The sequence below is a fragment of the Meleagris gallopavo genome, chromosome 26 (genome assembly GCF_000146605.3).
Source record: "Meleagris gallopavo isolate NT-WF06-2002-E0010 breed Aviagen turkey brand Nicholas breeding stock chromosome 26, Turkey_5.1, whole genome shotgun sequence".
Taxonomy (NCBI): domain Eukaryota; kingdom Metazoa; phylum Chordata; class Aves; order Galliformes; family Phasianidae; genus Meleagris; species Meleagris gallopavo.
Genome location: NC_015036.2, coordinates 1,456,483 through 1,477,554, shown reverse-complemented (window position 1 = coordinate 1,477,554; position 21,072 = coordinate 1,456,483). Strand labels below are relative to the sequence as shown.

General features: G+C 51.5%; 2 protein-coding genes across 2 annotated transcripts; both read right to left on the bottom strand.

Moving 5' to 3' along the window:
* Window positions 1-68: 68 nt before the first annotated feature.
* LOC100546884 (transmembrane protein 45B-like) lies at window positions 69-5,828 on the bottom strand. Its single transcript, XM_031556859.1, has 6 exons — window positions 5,313-5,828; window positions 2,795-2,999; window positions 2,341-2,553; window positions 1,667-1,851; window positions 1,137-1,282; window positions 69-931 (listed from the first exon to the last, which is right to left on the bottom strand). Exons 2-6 carry the CDS (start codon window positions 2,979-2,981, stop codon window positions 808-810), a joined length of 855 nt encoding a protein of 284 aa, XP_031412719.1. The 5' UTR covers window positions 2,982-2,999; window positions 5,313-5,828; the 3' UTR covers window positions 69-807.
* A 3,602-nt stretch (window positions 5,829-9,430) lies between these two features.
* On the bottom strand, window positions 9,431-18,217 carry LOC100546734 (transmembrane protein 45B). The gene is made up of 6 exons (XM_003212672.4): window positions 18,123-18,217; window positions 13,298-13,499; window positions 12,796-13,008; window positions 11,650-11,834; window positions 10,598-10,743; window positions 9,431-10,095 (listed from the first exon to the last, which is right to left on the bottom strand). Exons 2-6 carry the CDS (start codon window positions 13,479-13,481, stop codon window positions 9,978-9,980), a joined length of 846 nt encoding a protein of 281 aa, XP_003212720.1. The 5' UTR covers window positions 13,482-13,499; window positions 18,123-18,217; the 3' UTR covers window positions 9,431-9,977.
* Window positions 18,218-21,072: the final 2,855 nt, after the last annotated feature.

Genomic DNA, 21,072 nt, shown 5'->3' with positions numbered 1-21,072 from the left:
TGGCACTGTTCTGAGCAGGTGGGCTCTCCCCCAGGCCTGGTGGTGTCTGTGGAGGTGTGGACTAAGCCATCTCACCTAGCCCTTGGAAGGGGACGTGGCACCATCGATGAACTTTCTCTTCTCTCATTAATCCTGTTTAATGACAACTTCTCAGCTCGGTTTTGGTCTCAGTGGCAGGAAGCGATTCCTTGCTGTCCAGCTGCAAGCCAAGTGAGAGACCTAGGAGAAAAGCAAGGCCCCATCTCCTGGGCACACCACATCCTTGTGCTCCAATTGCCTGCTCCAAAACTGCCTCTCATTCTGATCTAAACCTGCAGGGCTGCAGCTGTGTGCCCCTGCTCTCCAGCAGCCCCAACCAGTACTCCATTCACTCCCAAACAGCCCAGCAGCCAAACATCACCTTGCAGTGCTTCCAACCTCAAGGCATAGTGAGGAGATCCATAAGAAGGTTTATTATAGCACTTTATTTGGAACCGTGTCACTCTGTGCATGCAAAGCTTTGTACAAAACCCCTCTGCTAACGGCACAGCGAGCAGCAGGCACCAGGAGCTGCTTTCAGGGGGCAGTTTGCATCCCTCCTGCTGGCTTCAGAGACAGCCCAACCAGGCACATTGCCTGCCAGCAAACCAGTCCTGTGAAAATGGCAAACTCCTCGCTGTCAGAGGGGGCCGGGAGCACGCAGGAGCAGCTCAGCTTTGGGGCTCAACCTCCTGCTTCTGCTGCTTCCAGTTTAACCAAACAGAACTCAGAAGTTCATCTCAAGACCCCCAGAGCAGCAGGAGGAGATGCCACTGCCCACTGCAGGCCTCACTTCTCCTCAGTGCCGCCCTCGGGCAGCAGTGCCCCACCAGAGCCCTTCTTGCGGATGCACAGGCCGCAGTCCAGCTCCACGTCGATGTCCCCGAATCGCAGCTGGCAGGATTCATTGCAGCTGTGGGGAGGGACAGGAACACGGCTCAGGAGGAGGCAGGCAGCAGAGCTGTTTGCTCACCCCAACCCATCAGGAAGGATGCTGAGCACCCAGCCTTCCCCCTCCCTTCCAGCAGCCCCTGCTCCACGCAGACGCACGATTTTCATAACTCGTAACACAACGTTGGGTTTCCCAGAGAGGTTTTGGTTTGGAGGGGCTCACATACCAGCGTGACACGGCCGCGTTGGCTGCCAGGGTGATGAGGGCTCCTGCATAGTGCCAGCAGAAGCACATGGTGAGGAATGAGAAATTGCTGCTGTCAGTCTGGTCCCAGCCCGGTCCTCCCCAGGGAGGGGACAGCACAAACCCGATCTGCTCACAGACAGAGATGTTAGGCAGAAGCATCAGGCTGTAGTATATTGATGATCTAAAGGTCCCTTCCAACCTAAGACATTCTATGATTGTTCAATGCTTTTCCTCCTGTTTTGATCCCTTTGCTGCTGCAGCTTGCCATGAGATGGAGACAAAATAATCCCTGTAGCAGCCAGCACACCGCCTCAGTGCTCTCATCAGCCAAACTGGCAGGGTCATGGGGTGCTCATCTTGGAGGAAGGGATCCAAACATTACTTGGAACATTACTCATAATAAGAATGGAAAATCATGAGAGTGGTTTCCTACCCTTATGGTCACAGCATCCCTGCTCCTTCCTGGGGCAAAGCCCACAGCTCGGAGGGGAGCGCTGGGTTCCCACTGACCTGCCAGAGCCAGGAGCCCTGCAGAAGGAATGTGCTGGTCCTGAGGCACTCCAGGATGATGTGATCTCGGAGAAACACCTCCAGGAGGACACAGAGGGCTCCAGCAAAAATAGCGAAGGCCAACAGTGAGTGGAGGTGCTGGTCCAGTGCAGCATCACCATAGTTACGGAAGCAGAAGAGCAAACCTGACAGAAATCAACACTTAGTTAGGAAAGGATGCTCTGGGATGTGTTTCTGTCTTTTAAATATAAAAAAAAAACAACAACAGAACTGAATATTACAGCCATGCTGTAGTTCTTGCTAAGATCTGCCTGATAGGAAGGGTCAAGCAGCAAACAGCCAACTGCTATCACCTTGTTCTGCAGGGACTGTGCAGCTCCCAGCTTTGGGGACCACCAAGCCGTAGCTTAGGGGCACTGCTAGAGCCACAGGCATCCCTGTGTCCCAGCCAGGAGGGGCCCAGCAATGGGTTCTTAAGCATCAGAGAGCTTTGCATCAGGATTTGTCCCTTTGTGTTAGAAGGGTCAGTGCATTTTTGTGATGCTGGAGAGAGCAAGCTGCTCATCACCAGAAGTCCGAACCCTTGTGCACATGGAGCACACCACACCAAAATGCAACCTGGGAGTTTCTGGTTGCTGCATGCTGGTGACACCCCAGCCTTCCCCCCCATTCACCTTCCATGAACAGAGCCACGGACAGCGAGAGCCGATCTAAACCCAATGGCAGTTTGAGTGGTGAGTGTGAGACCACATCCACGATGCCAGAGAGGAGGAAGAAGAGGTACATGGTGGTGTAGTGCCAATGCGTGAGGTCTGTCCAGCTGTGCGTCTTGGGGCTGTACAGCATCAGGTGAGGACCAGAGGGGACAAACTGCTCCACCAGGATCCCTAGGAAGAAGGCAGAAAGGTCACGTTTTCCTTTTACAAGGAGGAAAGGGTAAACTTGGAAATATTTCTTTGAGATGCGGAATTCATAGTGATATCCGCCCAGCAATATTGATAGGGATGGTAGCAGACCATGCTACTAGCTTGTCCTCAAGTTCTCCCACACAGCAACAGCTGTGTCCCATCGTGACAGCCCTCAATGAGCTGGCAGTAGGTGACAGGACAGGGACTCCTCAGCCCTTACCTGCCAGGGCAAAGAAAGCTTTGACTGCCCCTTCAAAGACTTCCACACGCCGGAGCCCATAGCTTGGCTGGTTCTCAGCATTTGTTTTCCTTCTGAGATACTTCAGGGGGTATCGCACCGACCACCAGAGACCAAAGATGAAGAAGAAGGTGCCCCGGAGGGCGCTGCCAAGGAAACTCGTCGGCATTGGGATCACTCCTGCTGTCTGTAGGGACAAACAGACTCAGGTTACCCCTAGAGCTTGCTCAGCCTCCTGGGGAGCTGCACCATCCAATGCAACAGGGAATGCCAGAGATGCGGTGCCTAAAGGAGAAGCTGCTATCACGTGTATCACCTCTGTATCTATGTTTCAGTCATCTCAACTTCTTTGTGACAAAAAAATGATGTTAACACTCCAGAAAACATGGCAGCTCCATGCTTGAGGTCCCGTAACAATGCTTCTGCTAATAAAAAGCAGCATGGCAATTATTTCCTCGGAACATAAGCTCCTTCCCAACCAGATAATCGCTGGGTGTGAATCCAGCTGGAGTACCCAGCAGCTCCCATCAGCCAAAGCCTCACAGTGAGCCGTGACAACGTGGGTGCTGGGGCCCAGAAGAGCCTCATGCATGTTCCACGCAACCTCTGTGCCAAACGTGAGCAAGACATCTCTCCACACTCTCTGTATACATCTACCACCCGAGGAGCCCTCACTCCTGCCCTTCTCGCAGCCTTTCTGCTCCTTCTCCACCTCTGGTCTTTGGGTGGAAGAAAGCATTACTCATCTGTAGAAAAGCTGCCACACCAACTTGCATCAGGGGGCCCTTGCATCACAAATACATCCTCGTCGTGTTTATAAATACCAAAGGAAATGGCAGAGGCTGGATGAACAACTCCAGCACGTTCTCCAAGTCCTCCCACACGAGAAAGTAATTAGCACTGTGAAATAAGGGTAGGATGTGGCGTGGCAAGTGCCTCGGGTGTGGGAGAGCTCTGCAAGACATCCCTGGCCAGGCTGAGGCTGCAGTGTTGGGCAGCTTGTGGATTCCAGAGCATCAGCATCCATCACCCAGGATGGGTGATCTGGGGAAGGCCTGGGACTCTTTGTGCCATGCTAAGGTTTCCTCATGGCAGGGAAATGACTCAACAGCCCTTAGGGTTGATGAGAGCTGCCTCATCCCAGCAGTTGGTTCGGGTTCTCTGCTGTACCTCAGCAGTAGGATGAGGTGGATCGTGCCCCAGGAGGGACCGTGTCTCTGCTGATTATAGCCTGGACACCCATCCAGGGCACTTATCTTCCTTGCACACACATCCACGTGCTGAAGTGACTAAAAATAAATGCTCTTAAATCACATTTAAGCGGTGCACAATTGCATGATATATAACCAAATGTTACCATTGTCCTACAGGGATGCAAACTGCAATGACAACAGCCTGAAGCTGGGGTCAGGACTGTACCTGGATTAGGACACAGCCACAGCGTTAGCTTTCCATGGAGGAGGAGAAGAGGAGAGCAGAGACCTTCCAGCACCCAGGCATCCAAATGACAACCAGAGGTTTATCTTTCAAGTAGTCGAGATTCCCCATCCCAACCCTTTGGTCAAGCACAGGCTTGAATTCATCCCTCTCAGAGAAAGGAAAAAAAATCAACAACAAAAACTTATTTTAAGGAACAGCCACTATTTCTTAGAGAAACCAGACACGTTTCCAAGCAACAAACCACTCTCACAGCTCACACATTCGAGGTGCAGCACGTCCCAGTAGGGCCAAACCCAGCCCAGCACCCAAATTCTCCCACACAAGCTGGTGAGGCTCCAGGCGAGTCGCAGCCCCAGAGTGCAGTGCTGGGTTATTTATTTTCCCTGCAAGCTACTGTGCCTGTCAGAGGACGTGAAACATGGCTGCAGTCAGGAGTTGTTACCTGTGCTGTCTTTCTCTCCCTGCAGCTCGCAGGCTGCAGTGCTCTCCTGCAGCAGCCAGACGGGAGCTGCTCTCCTTATGGCACAGCTGACTGCCTGGTGTGGGCAGGACTGCAGCTCTGCCCAGCTGCCAGGCTGTCCCCTAAAGCTCCATCGCACATCAGCAAAGCAGCACCATGGGTGGTTTTGGCCCCAGGCAGAGATGGATGTGTGAGTACCCACGGGTGTGAGGGGCAGCATCCAGGGCAGCATCCAGCATCCTCCAAGCTGAGCGATGGGCTCTGGAGAGCCTTCCCCACACACCCCTCTCTGCAGTTCCTCCTCTACCTCTGCAGAGCCTTGTGGGCACTTCTCTCTTGAGCAGAAATCCCCACCTCTCCCTTCTCCTCCTGCAAATCCTCCCCACGACCCCAGAATCTGAGAGCTCCCCAGAGAAGCCCCAACGCTGCAGAGCAGCAGAAGGCTGCCTCTACCACCACCACCCCAACAGCCTTCCAGCAGCCACCATCACACAAAACCATCACAGAGTTGGGCTCCCCACAGCCCTTCCCAAGCTCCAGGAGCCACATCCGTGCCACACACAGCAGCTTGGCCCCCCTTTATGGGCAAAGAGATTTTACCTGCAGCTTCTGCCTGTCCTTCTCCCTCGCCAGACGCGTTGTTACTCAGAAGGGGCAGATAAAGGCAGAGGTGAGGCAGGGAGGTGGCCCTCGGACAGGATGTTTGGAGCTGGGCTCCCCGCAGGCCGGCTTGCAGCACTGACTCAGTTGTGGTTTCACAATAGGGGACACCTGGATCTGCCAGCAGCGAGGAGCATCCCACAGTTTGCCACTAAATTGGGAAGAGCAGCCGATTCTCCTTCCCGTGGTGATCATGTGTATTCAGTTATGATGTTATTTTCTGGATGACTGGGGAAAGAGCCAATGAAGAGGTGGCAGCAACGAGGCCAGGTTCTGCCGGAAGGGCTCTGAGTTCCCTGATTAGGGCACAGTAATCTTTGCATGGGGTTATACAGAGATTATGCCATATGAAAGGTGCCTGTGAGCTGGAGTTTGGGGTCAGGGCTCCCAAATCAAAGCAGAGCCCTTGTGGGCTCCATCTCCAGCCCACAGAAACCAAGAGGGGGAGAGAAGAATTGGCCCCATTGCCCCCCAAAGCAGACTCTGCAGCACACAGCAGCCTGGTTTTGCTCTTTTTTCTTGTCTGATACTCAGTGCTGCCCAGCGTTAAGCATTTTGCAGACACAAACCATACCAACATGCAAAGTAATCCCTGCACATCCAGCCTTCTCACCTCACCAGTTGCATGGATGAGCAATGAATGAAGTGCCTCGAGGTAAACAGATACTGTGACCCCACAGCATCCCCATCTTGAGCCCTGCCCAAGGAGCAGATGTAGGCAACAAAAAGCACTCGGTTCAGTCACAACTCAGTATTTCTCTGGGTCGCAACACATGTGGGTGCACATCATAGGGCCCCATGCAACCCCCAAATCCCCCATTCGGGCTGCAGGATAAGTTGTGCCCAGTGCTCAGCCCCGTCAAGAGCTGCACACATAAGCCAGCACCCAAGGGAAGCCCTAAGGCTGGAATAGCAGGAGGGGAAACAACACAAGCAGCCTCCCCCAGGGCTGCTCTCCTGCACAGCCATAAAGGCCACTGAGCCATAGCCAGGAGCCCTTTTACACAACTTATCTCCATATCAGCAATAGCAAGAAGGAGGAAGGAGGAAAAACAGGCAGCTGCTGGCGTGCTGCCATGCAGTGCAGGCCTCCAGCTTTCCTGCAGGCAGCTCCAGAGCGTGCAAAGCTCCATCCAGCAGGAGGAAACTCAGTGCTGGCAGGGAGGGGACATGCACATGGGGACAGGAGCACAGTGCTTTCACCCACAGGTGCTGCTCATCATTCTGCACGGGCAGAAAGGGAGCTGAGCATGCTGCAACAGGAGCCTTCAGCTTAGAGGGGATGCCAGAACGTGCAGCATCACCAAAACAGGGCTGCAGCACCTTGTAGGGTACAAGTGCTCTCCTCAAGTCCCCATAGCAGCTCTCCTTACAGACTCTCCCTGAAAATAACAGAGCACCCAGATTTCTGGCAGAGAGCAGCAGCACCTTCAGCAGCCTCTCTGTAACTCAGCTCTCATTTCTGCCTTCCTTTCCTTCCTTCCTTTCCTCATCCAGCCCTACAAAGCAACATCCCCCCAAAAACCAGCTAATCTCAAAGCTGGTGGCAAGCAGAAGGAACAAAACACTTCCAGCAGTGGGAGGCCAGAGCTGGAGGGAGAGGGGAGAAAACAAGGCACAGCTGCTGGGAGCTGAAGGTGCCTTTTGGAAGAGAGCTTAAAGAGCCAGCAGGAGCACAGCAAGCAGGGAAAGGTCTCATAGAAAGGGCAAATGGTAATCAAGTGCTTACCGGTCTGTTTGTGAGAGTCCTTGGGGAGAGCTGGGGTTTGAAATGCTTGGGGAAAAGGGGATCTAGCCATTGAAACAATCCCTATAATGAAAAGTGAGGATAAGTGCCGACGATAAGGTGGGATAAATGACAGCAGACCCCAGACTCATGGAGGATCAACCACACCGTGTGCTGAAATCACTGCCTGAAGGGCTGAGCTCAGTGAGCAGCACTACAGCTCCCCAGCTGCAGACTGCTGGGGCACAGGGGAGTATTATGGGATGGTCCCAGCAACGCCTGCCCTCCCTGGGCTCCAGCCCTGATGTTTTCAAAGCTAAACAGCAAAAGGAACTCCATTTCATTTTTAATTATTTCTTCTTTTCTTGGCTGTAACTGCAACATCCTCTCCCTGAAGGTTCATCACCGGCCTCAGTGCTAATGAAAAAATGTGATAATGTTTGCCTGCTTCCTGGGGGTGGTGGGAGGCACGATCTAATTAAAGGTTTGCCAGCAGCTCGGGCTCTGCAGATGGATGGTTGTTAGGGAAGTGCAAAGTATTATTATTATTATGACGAATGCTAAGACAGGCTTTCATAAACAGGCAACAGGGGAGGTGAAGCGGGTGGTAGAAGCATAGGCTGGGCTTGTGCTGCATCCTACGCCGTCCCTTCAGCTTTCCATAAATGCAGCCACAGAGAGTGGCAGTGGTAGATCCTACCTCTGGTGAAAAGCACGGGATGAGGCTGGTGGGTAGGAGGACAGCAAGGTGTGGGATACTTGGTGCTCTGGGTTGATGTTCTGTGTTCTCCTGGCATGCTGAAGAAACGGGGCTAGATAGAGCACCTGCAGCTCTTTCCTGCCTTGAACGAGCAGATTTCCTATTGTGGGAACATCAGCATCCCTGTGCCCCAACCAGTGCCATCCAGCAGCAAAAACCAAGCTGCCCAAAACCAACCCCAGGCAATACAGCCCTCCAAAGGCCCCCCACTCCAGCTGCACCAACACTGAGCCCAGCACCGAGTTTCAAGATGCTAATGGATAATTGAATTTATATGGCTCCATATGCTATATAGAATCCTATAGGACGAAAGCAAGGCCGTTAAAAGCGATATATATCATTTAGAATTGTTCTGGAATGTCTGTCACGTAAGAAATAAATGTGAGGATGGCTTTCGGTTGTGCCTGATGTATAATAAACCATCTCTGGAGCACTTGTTGTGCTCAGTAATTGCCCAGAACAATTCACGCCCTTCTTTGGGTACCTCAGCTATTTACAAACATGTTTTTCAACTAAAACATAAGTTGTTAATTCTCCCCCCAAACCACGCTCCTCCTGTGTTTTCTGTACAGTCACAGCCTGCCTCTCTCCTCCTTTGCTGACCTTCATACCTCGGAAAAGAACACATTCCCGAGCAGGAAAACAAATTAACGAGCACCACACCGGAGGACGTTTGTAGGGCCGGGAGTTAATGAGGCAGACAGAGCTATTCCAGCTACGGAGAGGAAAAGCGTGAGGTGGGGACGAGGGGATGCTGGAGGGGGGGGGGTCGGGGGGGTCGGGCTTCCATCGGCATCCCCTCGCTTGGGGGGAACGGCGCCCAAGGTGCCCTCCGCCCGCAGCTCCTCGCAGCTCTGCCCTCGTGTGGCCGTGGGGTGGAAGGAGTGGCGTTGGCTTTTCTGTTCCCAGCATCGCACCGAGCTGCTTTTGCTGCCCGTTTAGGTTTACTTTCTGCCCCCCTGGAGCCCCCGAGGTGCTCGGTGTGCCGCCCCGCAGTGAGGTGAGGAGCTGCTGGCTGCACGGTGCTGTCGTGGAATCACAGAATCGTTAACGTCAGAAAAGAGCTCCAGGAACTCCTCCTGCTTGCCGTCCCCGGGTCTTGTATCACAGCAGAGAGGAGAACTGTGTGCTTTGGGGAAAGCTGCCCCCAGCCATAGCAGAACGAGCATCTGCTGGTACCCTCCAGGTACAATTCGTGGCACTTCACTGTGTGGCATTAATCAGACAGATCTGCAGAGGTGAAATGCTCTGCTGCTAAATTCCCTTTGCATTGAGCCCATTTGAGCCTCCTGAAAATGAGCACTACGGAACAAACCTGCTCCAAAGGCTGGAAACCCAGGGAGGCTGAGTGTCTGCTTTTCTCTTACCTGGGAAGTGACCTTTTTGCCAGGAATTATCCGGCACAGATGGGCTGGGGACACAACGTGCACCCATTTCATCACACTTTCCCAGCTGTGGGGGATTTGCTTATGGAAATCAGGGCTGTTTGGTGGGTCCTGGTGCTCAGCCACGCATCTCACAGGGCTCCGCAGGTCTGAGAGCCACTGTTACACACTCCTTAATTTATCAGACTGAAAGGATTTTTGCTTCATATTTATTCCCTCTTTAAGAATTTTTAGTGAATAGAAAACTGTTTTTAAAATGTCTTCAGTTCACAGCTTTGGCAATAAAATTCCTGCTGTGTACGACGAAGCTGTGGTGTGGCAAATCTGATGTAATTTCATATCACTCCTTCGATTCCCTCCTTGGGATGATGCTGTGGTGTGGGGGTGCTGGAGGACCTGACCCCAGCATGGAGCTTTCCTGCCTTGCAACATAGCAGGTTGGGCCAGTGGGGGAGTTGGGAAGGCCAAAGGATGCCATCCCTATGGATCTATCTTAACAGTCAATTTCTGTGCTTCATTTTGTTGCTAAAATCACTGCAATCAGTGCTTGTGTCAGAGCTGGTGTATCAGGGTACAAGAGAGGGCAGAGACCACCATGCACACAATAGGATTCCAAGCAGCACAAGGGCAGCCCCTCTCTGCTCTCCCCAGACATTTTGTTAGGTTTTGTTGTGTATTTTTTTCTTCTGGAAAGCTGATTCTTCTCCAATTTGCAGGAGGAGGTTGCATTCTCCTCACTCTTCATCCGATCCATTCAGGAATGCAGCCTGGGAGCCCATATCACCCTTCTGCTTCCGGACCCCCAGGCTGATGTAGGGCTCTCCACTGCTTCTCCCACACCGCTGCATGCAGCTGCAACACACGGGGCAAGACATCACTGACAGCCAAACCCCAGAGCACACAGAAGGGGATAAACTGCTATAGAGGTCCTAAAAATCTGGCGTTCTTGTTAACAGCTCAAGGAAGGTCAAATGCATTGAAATCCTTGTGAGGGAGGGGACAAAGACAGGGTGGGAGTTGGGTGGTGGTGGAAAGGCTTTGGTTTTTCTATTGAATTAAATGCTGACTTTCAGGTGTCAGCCAGCACCCGGTGCAGAGCAGCAACAGTGCACAGCTTGCAGAGCAGCTCGGGGTCGTGCTTTCTTGCCTTCTCCATGCTCAGTGCCTGTGCCTCTTGCTGCCCCTATTTTGCATTCTGTACATTCAACAACTAAAGCATACATTTGTTGCTGTGCTCTGAAACCTGCAGCAGGCACAGGCTGTGCATCCAGCTGTGGCTTTGCACACCAGGACCAGCTGCTCAATGCACATCTCTCCCAAACCTGCTCCTCCCAAGCCCAAGCCCCAGCAGTACCTGTAAGCAATGCTGTAGTTCACAGCCAGGATGACCACTGCGGCCGCCCAGTGCCAGAAGAAGCACATGGTGAGGAACATGATGTTGCTGTGGTCGCTTTCATCCCACATGGGACCTCCCCATGGCTGGAACAGCACGACCCCGACCTGGGTGGGACGAGAACTTTGTTAGCTTGGGGGGAAATCAATGTCCTGAGACATGAGCCTGGGCTGGTTTGCAAACGGTGTTTTCGCTTCCTGACCTTCTGAGATATTCTGGAGGCATGAGAAGCTGCTACAGGAGCTTTGAAGCTTACAGTTGTCTCTCTGCATTGCAGACTCCTAGCCCTCCAAATTTAGAGTCATAGGATCATAGAACCATAGAATCATAGAACCATTAAAGACAGACAAGACCTCTGAGATGTCCAACCCCAGCTGTGCCCACATCCCTCAGTGCCACATCCCTATGGTTATGGAACTCCCCCAGGGACCCCACCACTCCCTGGGCAGCTGTGCAGTGCTTTTGGTGTTTCACATCCCTGGATAAGGTCTGCTCTGAGTTAATACAGCAGTTGTGGGGCTGAGGCAGAGGAGGAGAGCTCACATTTGTTGCTGGCAGCTGAGTTTTGGGAGCAGTTCTCTCTAGCTGATCTCTTTGCATCTCCACCACCAAAGCGAGCAGGTGGCCGTGCTTTCACTCAGCCATTTGACTGCTTGGTGGGGACTGCATCTTTCCACTGAGCCACAGGGAGTGCTGCAGGGTGCATTAGACACATTAAGCCATTAGGACTTGGTTGTCAGATACTGCAGAACACCTCTTGCTTACTGTGAGCACTCGCCTTTTCCCCCAGAGAAGCAATAAGCCAAGACAAACAGCCACCTCAGCCAGAGCAGCCATCAGAGATGACCTGCAATGAGTAAATTTTCACTCTGGGTTATGATCTACTTATGAAGTGAGCCTTGCAAAGTTATTCTTTAGAGATGCGTGACTGAGACGTGATGCAAGGCTCCTTCTCCTCTCCACACGGCTCTCCCACCACAGTGCTCTGCTCCACAAGAGGAGCCAGCCCTGACCTGCCAGAACCACGTTCCCTGGACGATGGTGACACCAGCTCTGAACATCTCCAGCACGATGTTGTCCCTGAGGAAGACCTCCAGCATGGTGCTGCAGGCCCCCGAAAATATGGCGATGAGCAGCAGGGAGTGGATGTGTTGATCCAGCATGGGGCGGTGAAGGACGTGGTAATAAAAGAGACAACCTGCCAAAACAAGCGCCATGCTTAGGGTAGCATCAACCATACTGACCACCACCACTGGGAGTAAATCACGTCCCACCAGCTCTCAGGGAGCTTTATCAGATGGGAAAAGTGAGCCCCTAATTTATATCAAATTAGCAATCTAGGAGGACGCGGAAGTGAAATCATTTGTTAATGTCACGTGAGTGGCGTGGCCATAGGGAGCACCTGGGTCTCCTCTGAGATACGTTTCCTGGGTACATTGAGTTGGACTCAGTGATCCTTATGGGTTCCCTCCAACTCAGGATATTCTATGATTCTGTGACTCCCTTTTCTTACATGCTAAACATTACCTGCTGACCTGCCTGTGCTGTGCTTCAAAAACCACTGAGATAAGGGAAAAGAAAATATCAGAATCATAGAATCACCAAGGTTGGAAAAGACTTCTACGATCATCTTGTCCAACCACCCACCCACCACCAATTTTTCTCACTAACGTAAACCGGAACTTCATTTCCTAGTGTCTTCTTCTGCCTCGTGTGAGCCAACAGGTCTGAAATCCAGGCTCACAATAGCAAGACAGTCTGAAGACGTAATGATATTCATGATGTGCTGAAGCCAGAATAGGTCACTTCAATTTGCCACTTGCGATGCAAGCAGATGAGAATGATGATGCCTGCAGCACAATTAATGGCCCTTGGGGGGAGCACGGGGCATGCAAACAGCTCAGTGGATGTAAGATAGATGGGGTATCCACCAGCAATTCATCATAACAAGGAAACTCAGCCTGCTGTCACACCAGAAACCCCAAACCAGGAGAGCCAGGATGCATCAATGCCTATATTTCTCATCTTGCAGCAGACAATCCGTTGATAATATATCAGACCTGTCCTGTCTTCAGGGATGTCCAGGGCGATATCTCAGTCTGCCAAATTTTGTTCTCACTGTGACTCACCCAACAAGATGCCTCCTATCTCCTACTGACCTTCGACAAACACAGCCACGGACAGCATCAGGCGGTCCAGACCCCGCGGCACCGTGCTGCAGACGTAGGTGAAGATGTCCACCACCCCGGAGAGGCCGTAGAAGAGGTACATGGTGGTGTGCTGCCAGTTCATCAGCTTCACCCAGTCACGTTTCTCCCCACTGTAGAGGTACAAATGGGGCCCATCGGGGACGAACTGTTCTGCCAGCATCCCTGCGTGGGCATACAAGATCGTGGCTTATATGCAACGGTGGTTTGGTGCTGCTGGTTGCTGCGAGGGCTTTCTGAAGGCAACAGCCACTGACTTGGGTCAGGAACTGGCTGCCTTAATGGTAGCTCAGCTTTGGGAAGGGATGTGAGATTTGGTCTCTCAACACAAGATGAGCATCAAGGAGATGCATCCTTCTACATCTGGACCAGTTCCTCTGGAGTGAGGACTCCACAATGGTCATTACTACAGCATGGGAAGCTGTTGGCATTGCCAACTCAACATAGCTCTTACCTATTAGAGCAAAGGTGATTTTAACTCCTCCTTCAATGGCATCCACTCGCTGGAAGCAGTAATTATTTTTGGACTTTTTGCTTGCTTTCTGGCTGAGGTACCTCAGTGGGTATTTCACAGACCACCAGAGCCCAAAGACCAGGAAGAAACTGCCAGGAAGTGCATGGCCCTTGAAGTTTGCCATGCTGACAACGTCCTCTGACTAGAAGGCAAAGAAAAACACTACCATTACACAAATCACATTGGTATCCGGTGTGATGCTGTGGGGAAAAACAAAAGCTTTGTTCCCTTTGCCTTTTGGAGAGGACTGGAAGGACCAAAGCCCAGGCTGGTCTAGCAGAGGCCCTGTCCCTGCTGCAATCTCTGGCATCCCTGCTTGAACCTTGGGGTTGTTCCTCCCTTTTTGAGCAAGAGCATCCCCTGCAGAGCTGGGACTGGGCAGGAAGGCCAACAAATGGGGAGAACTGGCAGGTCTGCTGCAAATAAACATCACTTGGATTGTTTAGCTCGTACAGAAGGATTTGAACAATTGGAATTGCTTCAACACAAACTCACCAAGCCAAAGGGTTTGGTGAAAAACAAACCTTCAGAAATGCCCCCTAACCCAAACCAGCTGCACCAGCGTTCCCCCTGAGCATCACCAGGCACTGTGGCTCCCAGCAGAGCTCAGCTCAGCCCTCAGTGCCAGCACAGTGCAGGGCTGCAGGAGCAGAGGGACCCGTTTCCTAGGAGAACCACAGCAATTAAAACCCAGCCGGCTCCTGCTTGCCATTTGCCAGTTTGTTTAATTAGGTGGAGAAACGATTAGCTCTTTGATGTGGGCTCAAGCATATGTTTGGGGGCCTGCCTTGGCACGGGTACAGGTCGGCTGTGTCAGGCTGGTCAATTAGGAGGTTTTAATTGATAGCAGAGGCTGTGCTGGTGATGCTGAGCGATCCCTTTCCGCCCCTTAAGGCTCCCAAAAGGAGCCAGCTCATGGCACAGACACGGCCCACTGCAATGGTGAGGGCATATTTTGGGGCAAACATTGCTTCTGTTGCAAACATTGCTCTATGCGTGCAGCTGCCTGCATGCCATAATGCTCCTTCCATCAGGCTGGTGCTGCAGGAGCCTTCATCAAATACCTGCAACATTTTCATGCCAAAAATAAAGGAGGGAACTTAATGCTAGGGAGATAATGCTGTGCTTAAAATCATTTTTTCTGCTGTATTTGATAGCAGCTTTGCAGGAAGGCTTTAGCAATGCTGCAAGGCTCTGCCTTATTTTGTGACTTGGAAGCAGAGATTTATGGACAGTGGGAACATTGGATAATTAAACACAAAATCAAAGCAAGGTGCTGCTTACCAGCTCTGCTGGCACAGCCCAGCAGGTAAATACAATGGGCTCTTTGGTCCTTTCAAGGAGACAAACCTGCAATCAGAGCATCTACCTGTATCCTGCAACAAAGGGAGCACCTGGTCTGGGCCAAACGAGGCTGAATGTGTGTGTGTTGTGGTGAGAAATGAGCCACACTGCGTACGTGCAGGGGAATCCAAGCAGTGACCAAAAGCACAGCAAAGCCCTGAGAGAACAACATGGCAAGGCACTCCTGCAGCAAATGTGATCATCACGTCATAATGCTCTATTATATGCCAGATACATAACTTCACAAGCCATCTCCTGCAGTTATATTTCATAGTTGGTGTTCATAGGACCCGATGGACTTCAAAGTGGAGAAACTGAAAGGTCATTCTCTGTGTTAAATGCACAACCCACTTAGAGGATGAAGAAAAGCCAACAAATCTGATTTCAGCTCTGAGCAGCTGCTGTCTGCCCATGCAGCTCCACATGCAGAGGGGTGGTGCAATTCTTCAAACAGGAATAAATCCCAAATCCAAAAGCTGGAGCTGCAGCTGCTGTTGCTACCACCATTTGTGAGCACTGACAGCGGGCATCCCTGCAGGGCGGGACTTTGCAATGCTCCCACTTGTCTGATCTGCTCAACAACACACCCGCATCCCTTGTAATTAATGCACTTTGTCCCCCTGCCTGTTCATTACACCAAGCTGGCTTAATGATTTACTGTTTCCTCTGCTCTTATCGCCTCCCAGAGGAGCTGGCTTCTTTTTGTCTTAAAGCTAATTCACCAAATCACCCAGGAAAGCATCCAGCACTGTCAGGAGGATGGTAAGGAGCCCACCAGGCTTTGCTTCCTCCTCTCACTTCCCTAATGTGAGGCGGTGCCTCCTCTTTTCAGCCAAATCCTGGGGCCATAGTGCCTTATTTGCTTTACTTCTCTCTTTTCCTTTTTTCTTCTTTTCTTTTCTTGCAAAGGTTTTATTAGTGCATCAATAATGACTCGTTCAGGGCGCTGCTTCCATGTCACCAGTTTGGAAATTACGTTCTAAAGTTCGCTATTGGAAACAGCTCACAGCCATCACCCGTGCAATTAACTCTGCCCTTCAGCCTCCACAAATCAGACAGCTCAGAGCTGCTCTCTCTCTGCAGGACCTGCCGTGTTGGTGTGACAGCAGCAGTCCCCATGGGAGTGCTGACTCAGGGATGAAGAGAAATGGCTTTGCTTGCAAAAAAGCTGAGCTCCGCCCGGATCCCAGCTGGAAATGCCTCTGGGTGCCACGTCTGGGAATTATGTGGCTAATTCAGACCCTCCTGGGAAGGTCCTGGCCTCCTGTTGCTGATTCTGAGAGTGCAGGAGGTTTAAGTGTGTGTCTGGAGGAGCAATGAGATAATGACATCTCTGCAGGTGAAAAAACTGCAAAAGTGGCACAAATAGGAGCTCTCCTGTCTGACATCCCCCATCTGTCCAAGCAGCTCAGAGCTGCTTCTGGTGTGAGCAGCACTTCCATCGCTCCCCCAGGAGCCAGACCCCTGATGCATTCATGTCTGCCTAACGCCCCACTGAGCCATTTCATCCCATTATTATCATTTTTTCTTGTATATCTGCCTGCACCCACACCAGTGACATGAAACCATCATCTTATTATCTGTTAGCAACGCTTACAAGTCCAACTGCATCTGCAGCTTTCTGCCTACAGAAGATATATAGGGGTTTTCCTCTTAGGTTGAAAATCATCATCATAAACAGAACCTGCTTTTACTCCATCTGAGGGAAGGACGTGAGCCCATGGCCACAAAGCAGTGACCATCCCCCAGCCCGGCAGAGAAAGCTGAGCAATAAAGCAAATTACCCAAAGCCACCTTAATGACAGATGCTTAGGGCGGGCGCTTTGTCATCCTTTTGCCTCTCTTTACGATGTGCATTTGTTTATTTGTGGTTTTAAGGAAACGGGGTCTGACTTTAAAAATGATCTCTTTTGGGAAACACGTGTTGCTATCTTAAAAGCCATTTTTCTTCTGCATTTTGCCTGAGAGCTTGGAGTGCTTTTTCAAGGTGCTGGTGGCCATGGGACTCAGCCAGCCCAGGGCTGCGTTCCCACTGCAACTCAAACCCCGAAACTGCTGCCACCAGAAGTGCCACCAAGTCACCATGGGCAGAAAGCGAGACAATAATATGTCCTGAAGTCATCCCAAAGCTGCTGCTTCTGCAGTCTCATGCAGCTATTAAGGTTGGAAAAGAACTCTCAGATCCCTAATCCAACCTCACCCCTCTGTGCCCACTGCCTACGTCCCTCAGTGCCTCATCCCCACGGCTCTGGAACACCCCTGTTCCAATTTACCAATCAACCCCTGACTGCTCCCTGCTCCTTTCTCCCCTGCCATTTACCTGGAAAAGTCCCCAGCCTCACAAGCAGCATTTCCCCTTTGCTGCATGTGGGGCTGTTTTGGGGCAGACCCACACCGTGACCCAACAGCACAGTACTGCCTTTGTCATGCCTCAAGAAAAAAAACCTTTATATACCAAACTATTTAAGAAACCATTTCAATTCTGATATACTCAAGGCAGAAGCAATTATTCACCTAAAACTCCCACACCTGTGCTCCTTGGCTTATTGGGCACCTGGGGCTGCACTGCAAAACTGAAATGCTGTTGGTTTCCAGCTGGTAGCAAGGAGGAAGAAACCTTCCCAAAATAGAGCCCTGCTGTGGGAGGCACCAGCCTTGGAGAAGGGCATTGAAGGACTCATTCCTTCCTCATTTTCAGGCATGAAAAGAGGAATTTCTGGGCAATTCCACAGGGATTGGAGGGTGGGGGAAGGCTTTCTGCTTCGGTGCACGTTGGGTGATCTCAGTCCAGGTGTCAGACAGAGCCTTTGTGTGCAACTTGGCTAGGAGCAGAGCCGGCAGTGGGGAGGGCTCCCTGCAGGCAGCCCCACGAGGTGCAGGGGGGACTCATGGGGACCCCTGTCCTGAGCAGCCCTCCTCCCCTCCACTGCATTTGAGCCACAAGCACTACACTGTATTTCCAACTTCCTCCTTGTCCGGTGTTGCTGCCCGGCCACCCATCATGTCCCACTGCTGGGTGCAGCCTGGTGAATCCTTATCCACCCCATCCCATGGCCCCCATCACTGCTGGGACGTGCTGGTCAGACACGCCAGCAACGGGGCAGGCAGAACCCCTCCATATCCCCACTTTGCTCTCCGTGGAGAGCACCTCCTTCCTCACCCACCCACACCCTTCACTCTTAACGGACTCAACCCAAACACCAAATTTCAGGATCCACCACCCCAAACCCACTCACGGACCCTTTGGACAACCAGGTGGGCTCCTTTCCCTCCCTGCTACAGAATTTGCAGTGCAATACCAAAGGCAGGGGGGTGGTCACTCACCCCATCCTACCTCATCCCATCCACATCATCCCATCCCATCCATCACCATCCCACCCCTGCCCAACACACAACCCCTGCCCCCAGAGCCCCACATTACCTGCCAGCTGCTGCTGCACCTCACCCAGGTGAGCTGTGCTCCGCCTCAAGCACCTCCCCACCTACCTGCAGCCAGGGGCTGGGCACACCAAAGCCCCACACCTCAGGGCACACTGAGCAACTCGTTTGGAGTTTTCTCCCTTCAGAACCTTCCTGACTCAATGAGCAATGCTGGCTGGCCATGCTAAAGCTTTATGCAGAATCCTTAGCCTCAAACCTTTATGTTTTTAACCACCTCAACAATCGAATATCCTTCTCCATGTTTCTGCATCACCCACCCTGTGCAGAGAGCAGGGGCACAGGGTATCATCCCCATCCCCCCCAATGCTGCAACAGTGAAGGGAGTCACCAAACATCTTCATTTTCTCAGTTTGTTCCTTTCCCACACATCCCAGGCTGTGATAGATGCTCCTCCAGGGACCCACGATCATAACCCATATTTCAACTCCGAACGCAATTTTCTGACCAGACCTCCTACAAAACGTAGTTTATTCTTAATAATACTTCCCACTTTCATCTCCAGCCCTGCGAGTGCTTTACAAATGTTAAATAATTAACCCCCACGACGCCCTGGGGAGGGAGGTAAGCATTATTATCGCTATTTGTAACAGAAGCACTGACAGAGCCTCCTGTGCTAGAGTCCTGCCAGCCCTCAGCTTAACTCACTTTTATGGGGCAGCACAGATCCTTACATCACCCACAGCACATACACCTGCAGCAGGGAATTTGTAGGGAGAAAGCTGAGTTTTACTGTCTGGGAGCTTTGTAAATGACTTCATGGCTCAGAGCTCTGCCTGGCTGCCCACCCCAGCATTCAAGAAGAGGGGCATTTATGAAAATCAAAGCAATTTGCTCACAATGTTGTTTAAATGGGTGATTTCTTGCAAAAATATTGCCCTGCTTGTTCCTCTGAGAGCTGCTGAGCTGGGGGAGGAAGAAAGCATCCTGCAGGCATCTGCTCCATGCTGGCTGTAGCAGCATCTCGTTCTGCAGCACTGAGGCATTCCTCTCCTCCACCTCTGCAGCTCCACCACTAAATTGGTTCATTAATGTCACAGAATCATAGAGTCATTAAGGTTGGAAAAGACTTCTAAGACCACAAAGTCCAACCCCAGCCCCTCCCCAGCGTGTTCACTGATTGTGTCCCTAAACAGAACCACAGAATCCTTAAGGTTGGAAAGGGTCACCGAGTCCAACCAACTCTTTAGGTTCACCCCTAGACCTGAAGGTAAGCAGTAAGTGATGGAGGGCCTGGAAATGGGAATAACTCTTTCTCTATGGGGAGGGGCTGCCTCTCCTGAGGAAGTTTATGGAAAGAAAGCCATGGGATGTCTACAAATGTCAACAAAGCACCAGAACGTGGGGTTGCTCTTTCATCACTGATGGAAATCCAAGCTGCTGGGCTGGGTTTGTGATCCTGCTATGGCTCCTGCTGTCGCAGAGCTGAGCTGCTTGGGCAGAGCCCTGACGTTGAAATTGAAGTTTGCCCTCAGCCCAGACTCTGTTGCCTGTTGTTGCTGTTCCTTGTCTAGCAGGAAATTTGCACTGTGAAATATTTGCAGAACGAAACCATGGAGCCCATGGGGCGGGGAAATAGGAAACCTCTCTGTGTGTATTTACTGCAGCAAACACCATCCCGGAGCTGGCAGTTAGGCTAAATGTCTGCATGTTTAACCTCAGCAATGCTCACATGATCCAAAGCAAACATTTCCCAACAAAACACACATAAGAAAAATAATCTCTGATTTATAGCTATGCTTCTGCTGGAGGTTGTTTCCTCCACCATCCTTGAAACAACATACAGGCTGCACCTTGCCCAGCATGCATCTGCATTCTGGTCTCCAAAGCTGTGAGGATGGGCTCGGGGTCACCATGGGCTGCAGACACAAACCAGGCTCTGTCCCAAATGGCAGCGTGCCCAAATCCTGTTACCTTGACGTGAAATCAGCCCTGGCACCAATTCACCATTCCTATTCTAGGATGTGTAGAATTGCTTGGATAGAGCTCAGAATTAATTGCTGAGGGAAATGGGGGAAATGATGGAACGTCACAGCCAGGAAATGAGTTCCTCATTTCTGCAAGTTAAGGATGGCAGCCTGAAGGTGAGCTGTGATTTCAGGGGGCAGGACAGCAGGCTGATGAGCTGCATGGCACAGCCATGAAAGCAGGCTGATAGATAAAGGTAGGAAATAAGAAATCCTTCAGCTCTTGCTCGAGGCTCCTGTCCTAAGGTAGATGGCAAGATGAGAAAAAGAATCCATCCCATAGGGCACATCTTCTGCACTACACAGCCAGACCAAAAACGCAGAGTGAAGGGATCACTTTGGGGCAAAACTTGGCCAAAATGAAGCAAAAAAATAAAGGTTTCTAGGATAGCCCCCATGAACAGACCTGAGCCTCTTGGTGGGTAAAAACACATGAAATCAGACTGAATAAAAAAAGAGAGATCTCGGCTGTGCTGCAATTCCAACTGCATCCATCCAGCAGGACACCAGCACTGCATAGCGCTTGGGAAGGCAAAAGACATTAATAAGGACAGAAAAAAAAATCATTAAAAACGAAACACTGCAGTCAGTCAAGAGAAATGTAAGGGAAAGCAAAGGTGGATAGCAAGAAAACAGCGAGGGAAGTGCAGAAAACGGATGGAGGCTGAGAGAAGGGAGCACAGAGTTGGGGGAAAGCCTGTGGGAAATGGGAACAGTGGATAACAACGAAACAAAATAAGGTAAGAGAAGACAAAATAAGTAATAAAACAACGAAAGAATAAAATAAATAAATCCTCCCGGAGGGTTTTGCGTGGAGCAAGGGCACATCTCGGTGGCAGAGGGAGGAACGCCATCCCGAGCCGCCCCGCTCGCAGACGCCGCCCGGGGCTGTGCGGGGCCGCCAGGTGGTGCTGGGGCTGCACGGAGCGGCTCCGAGAGATGCTCGAGGTGCTGCTTTCCCACCGC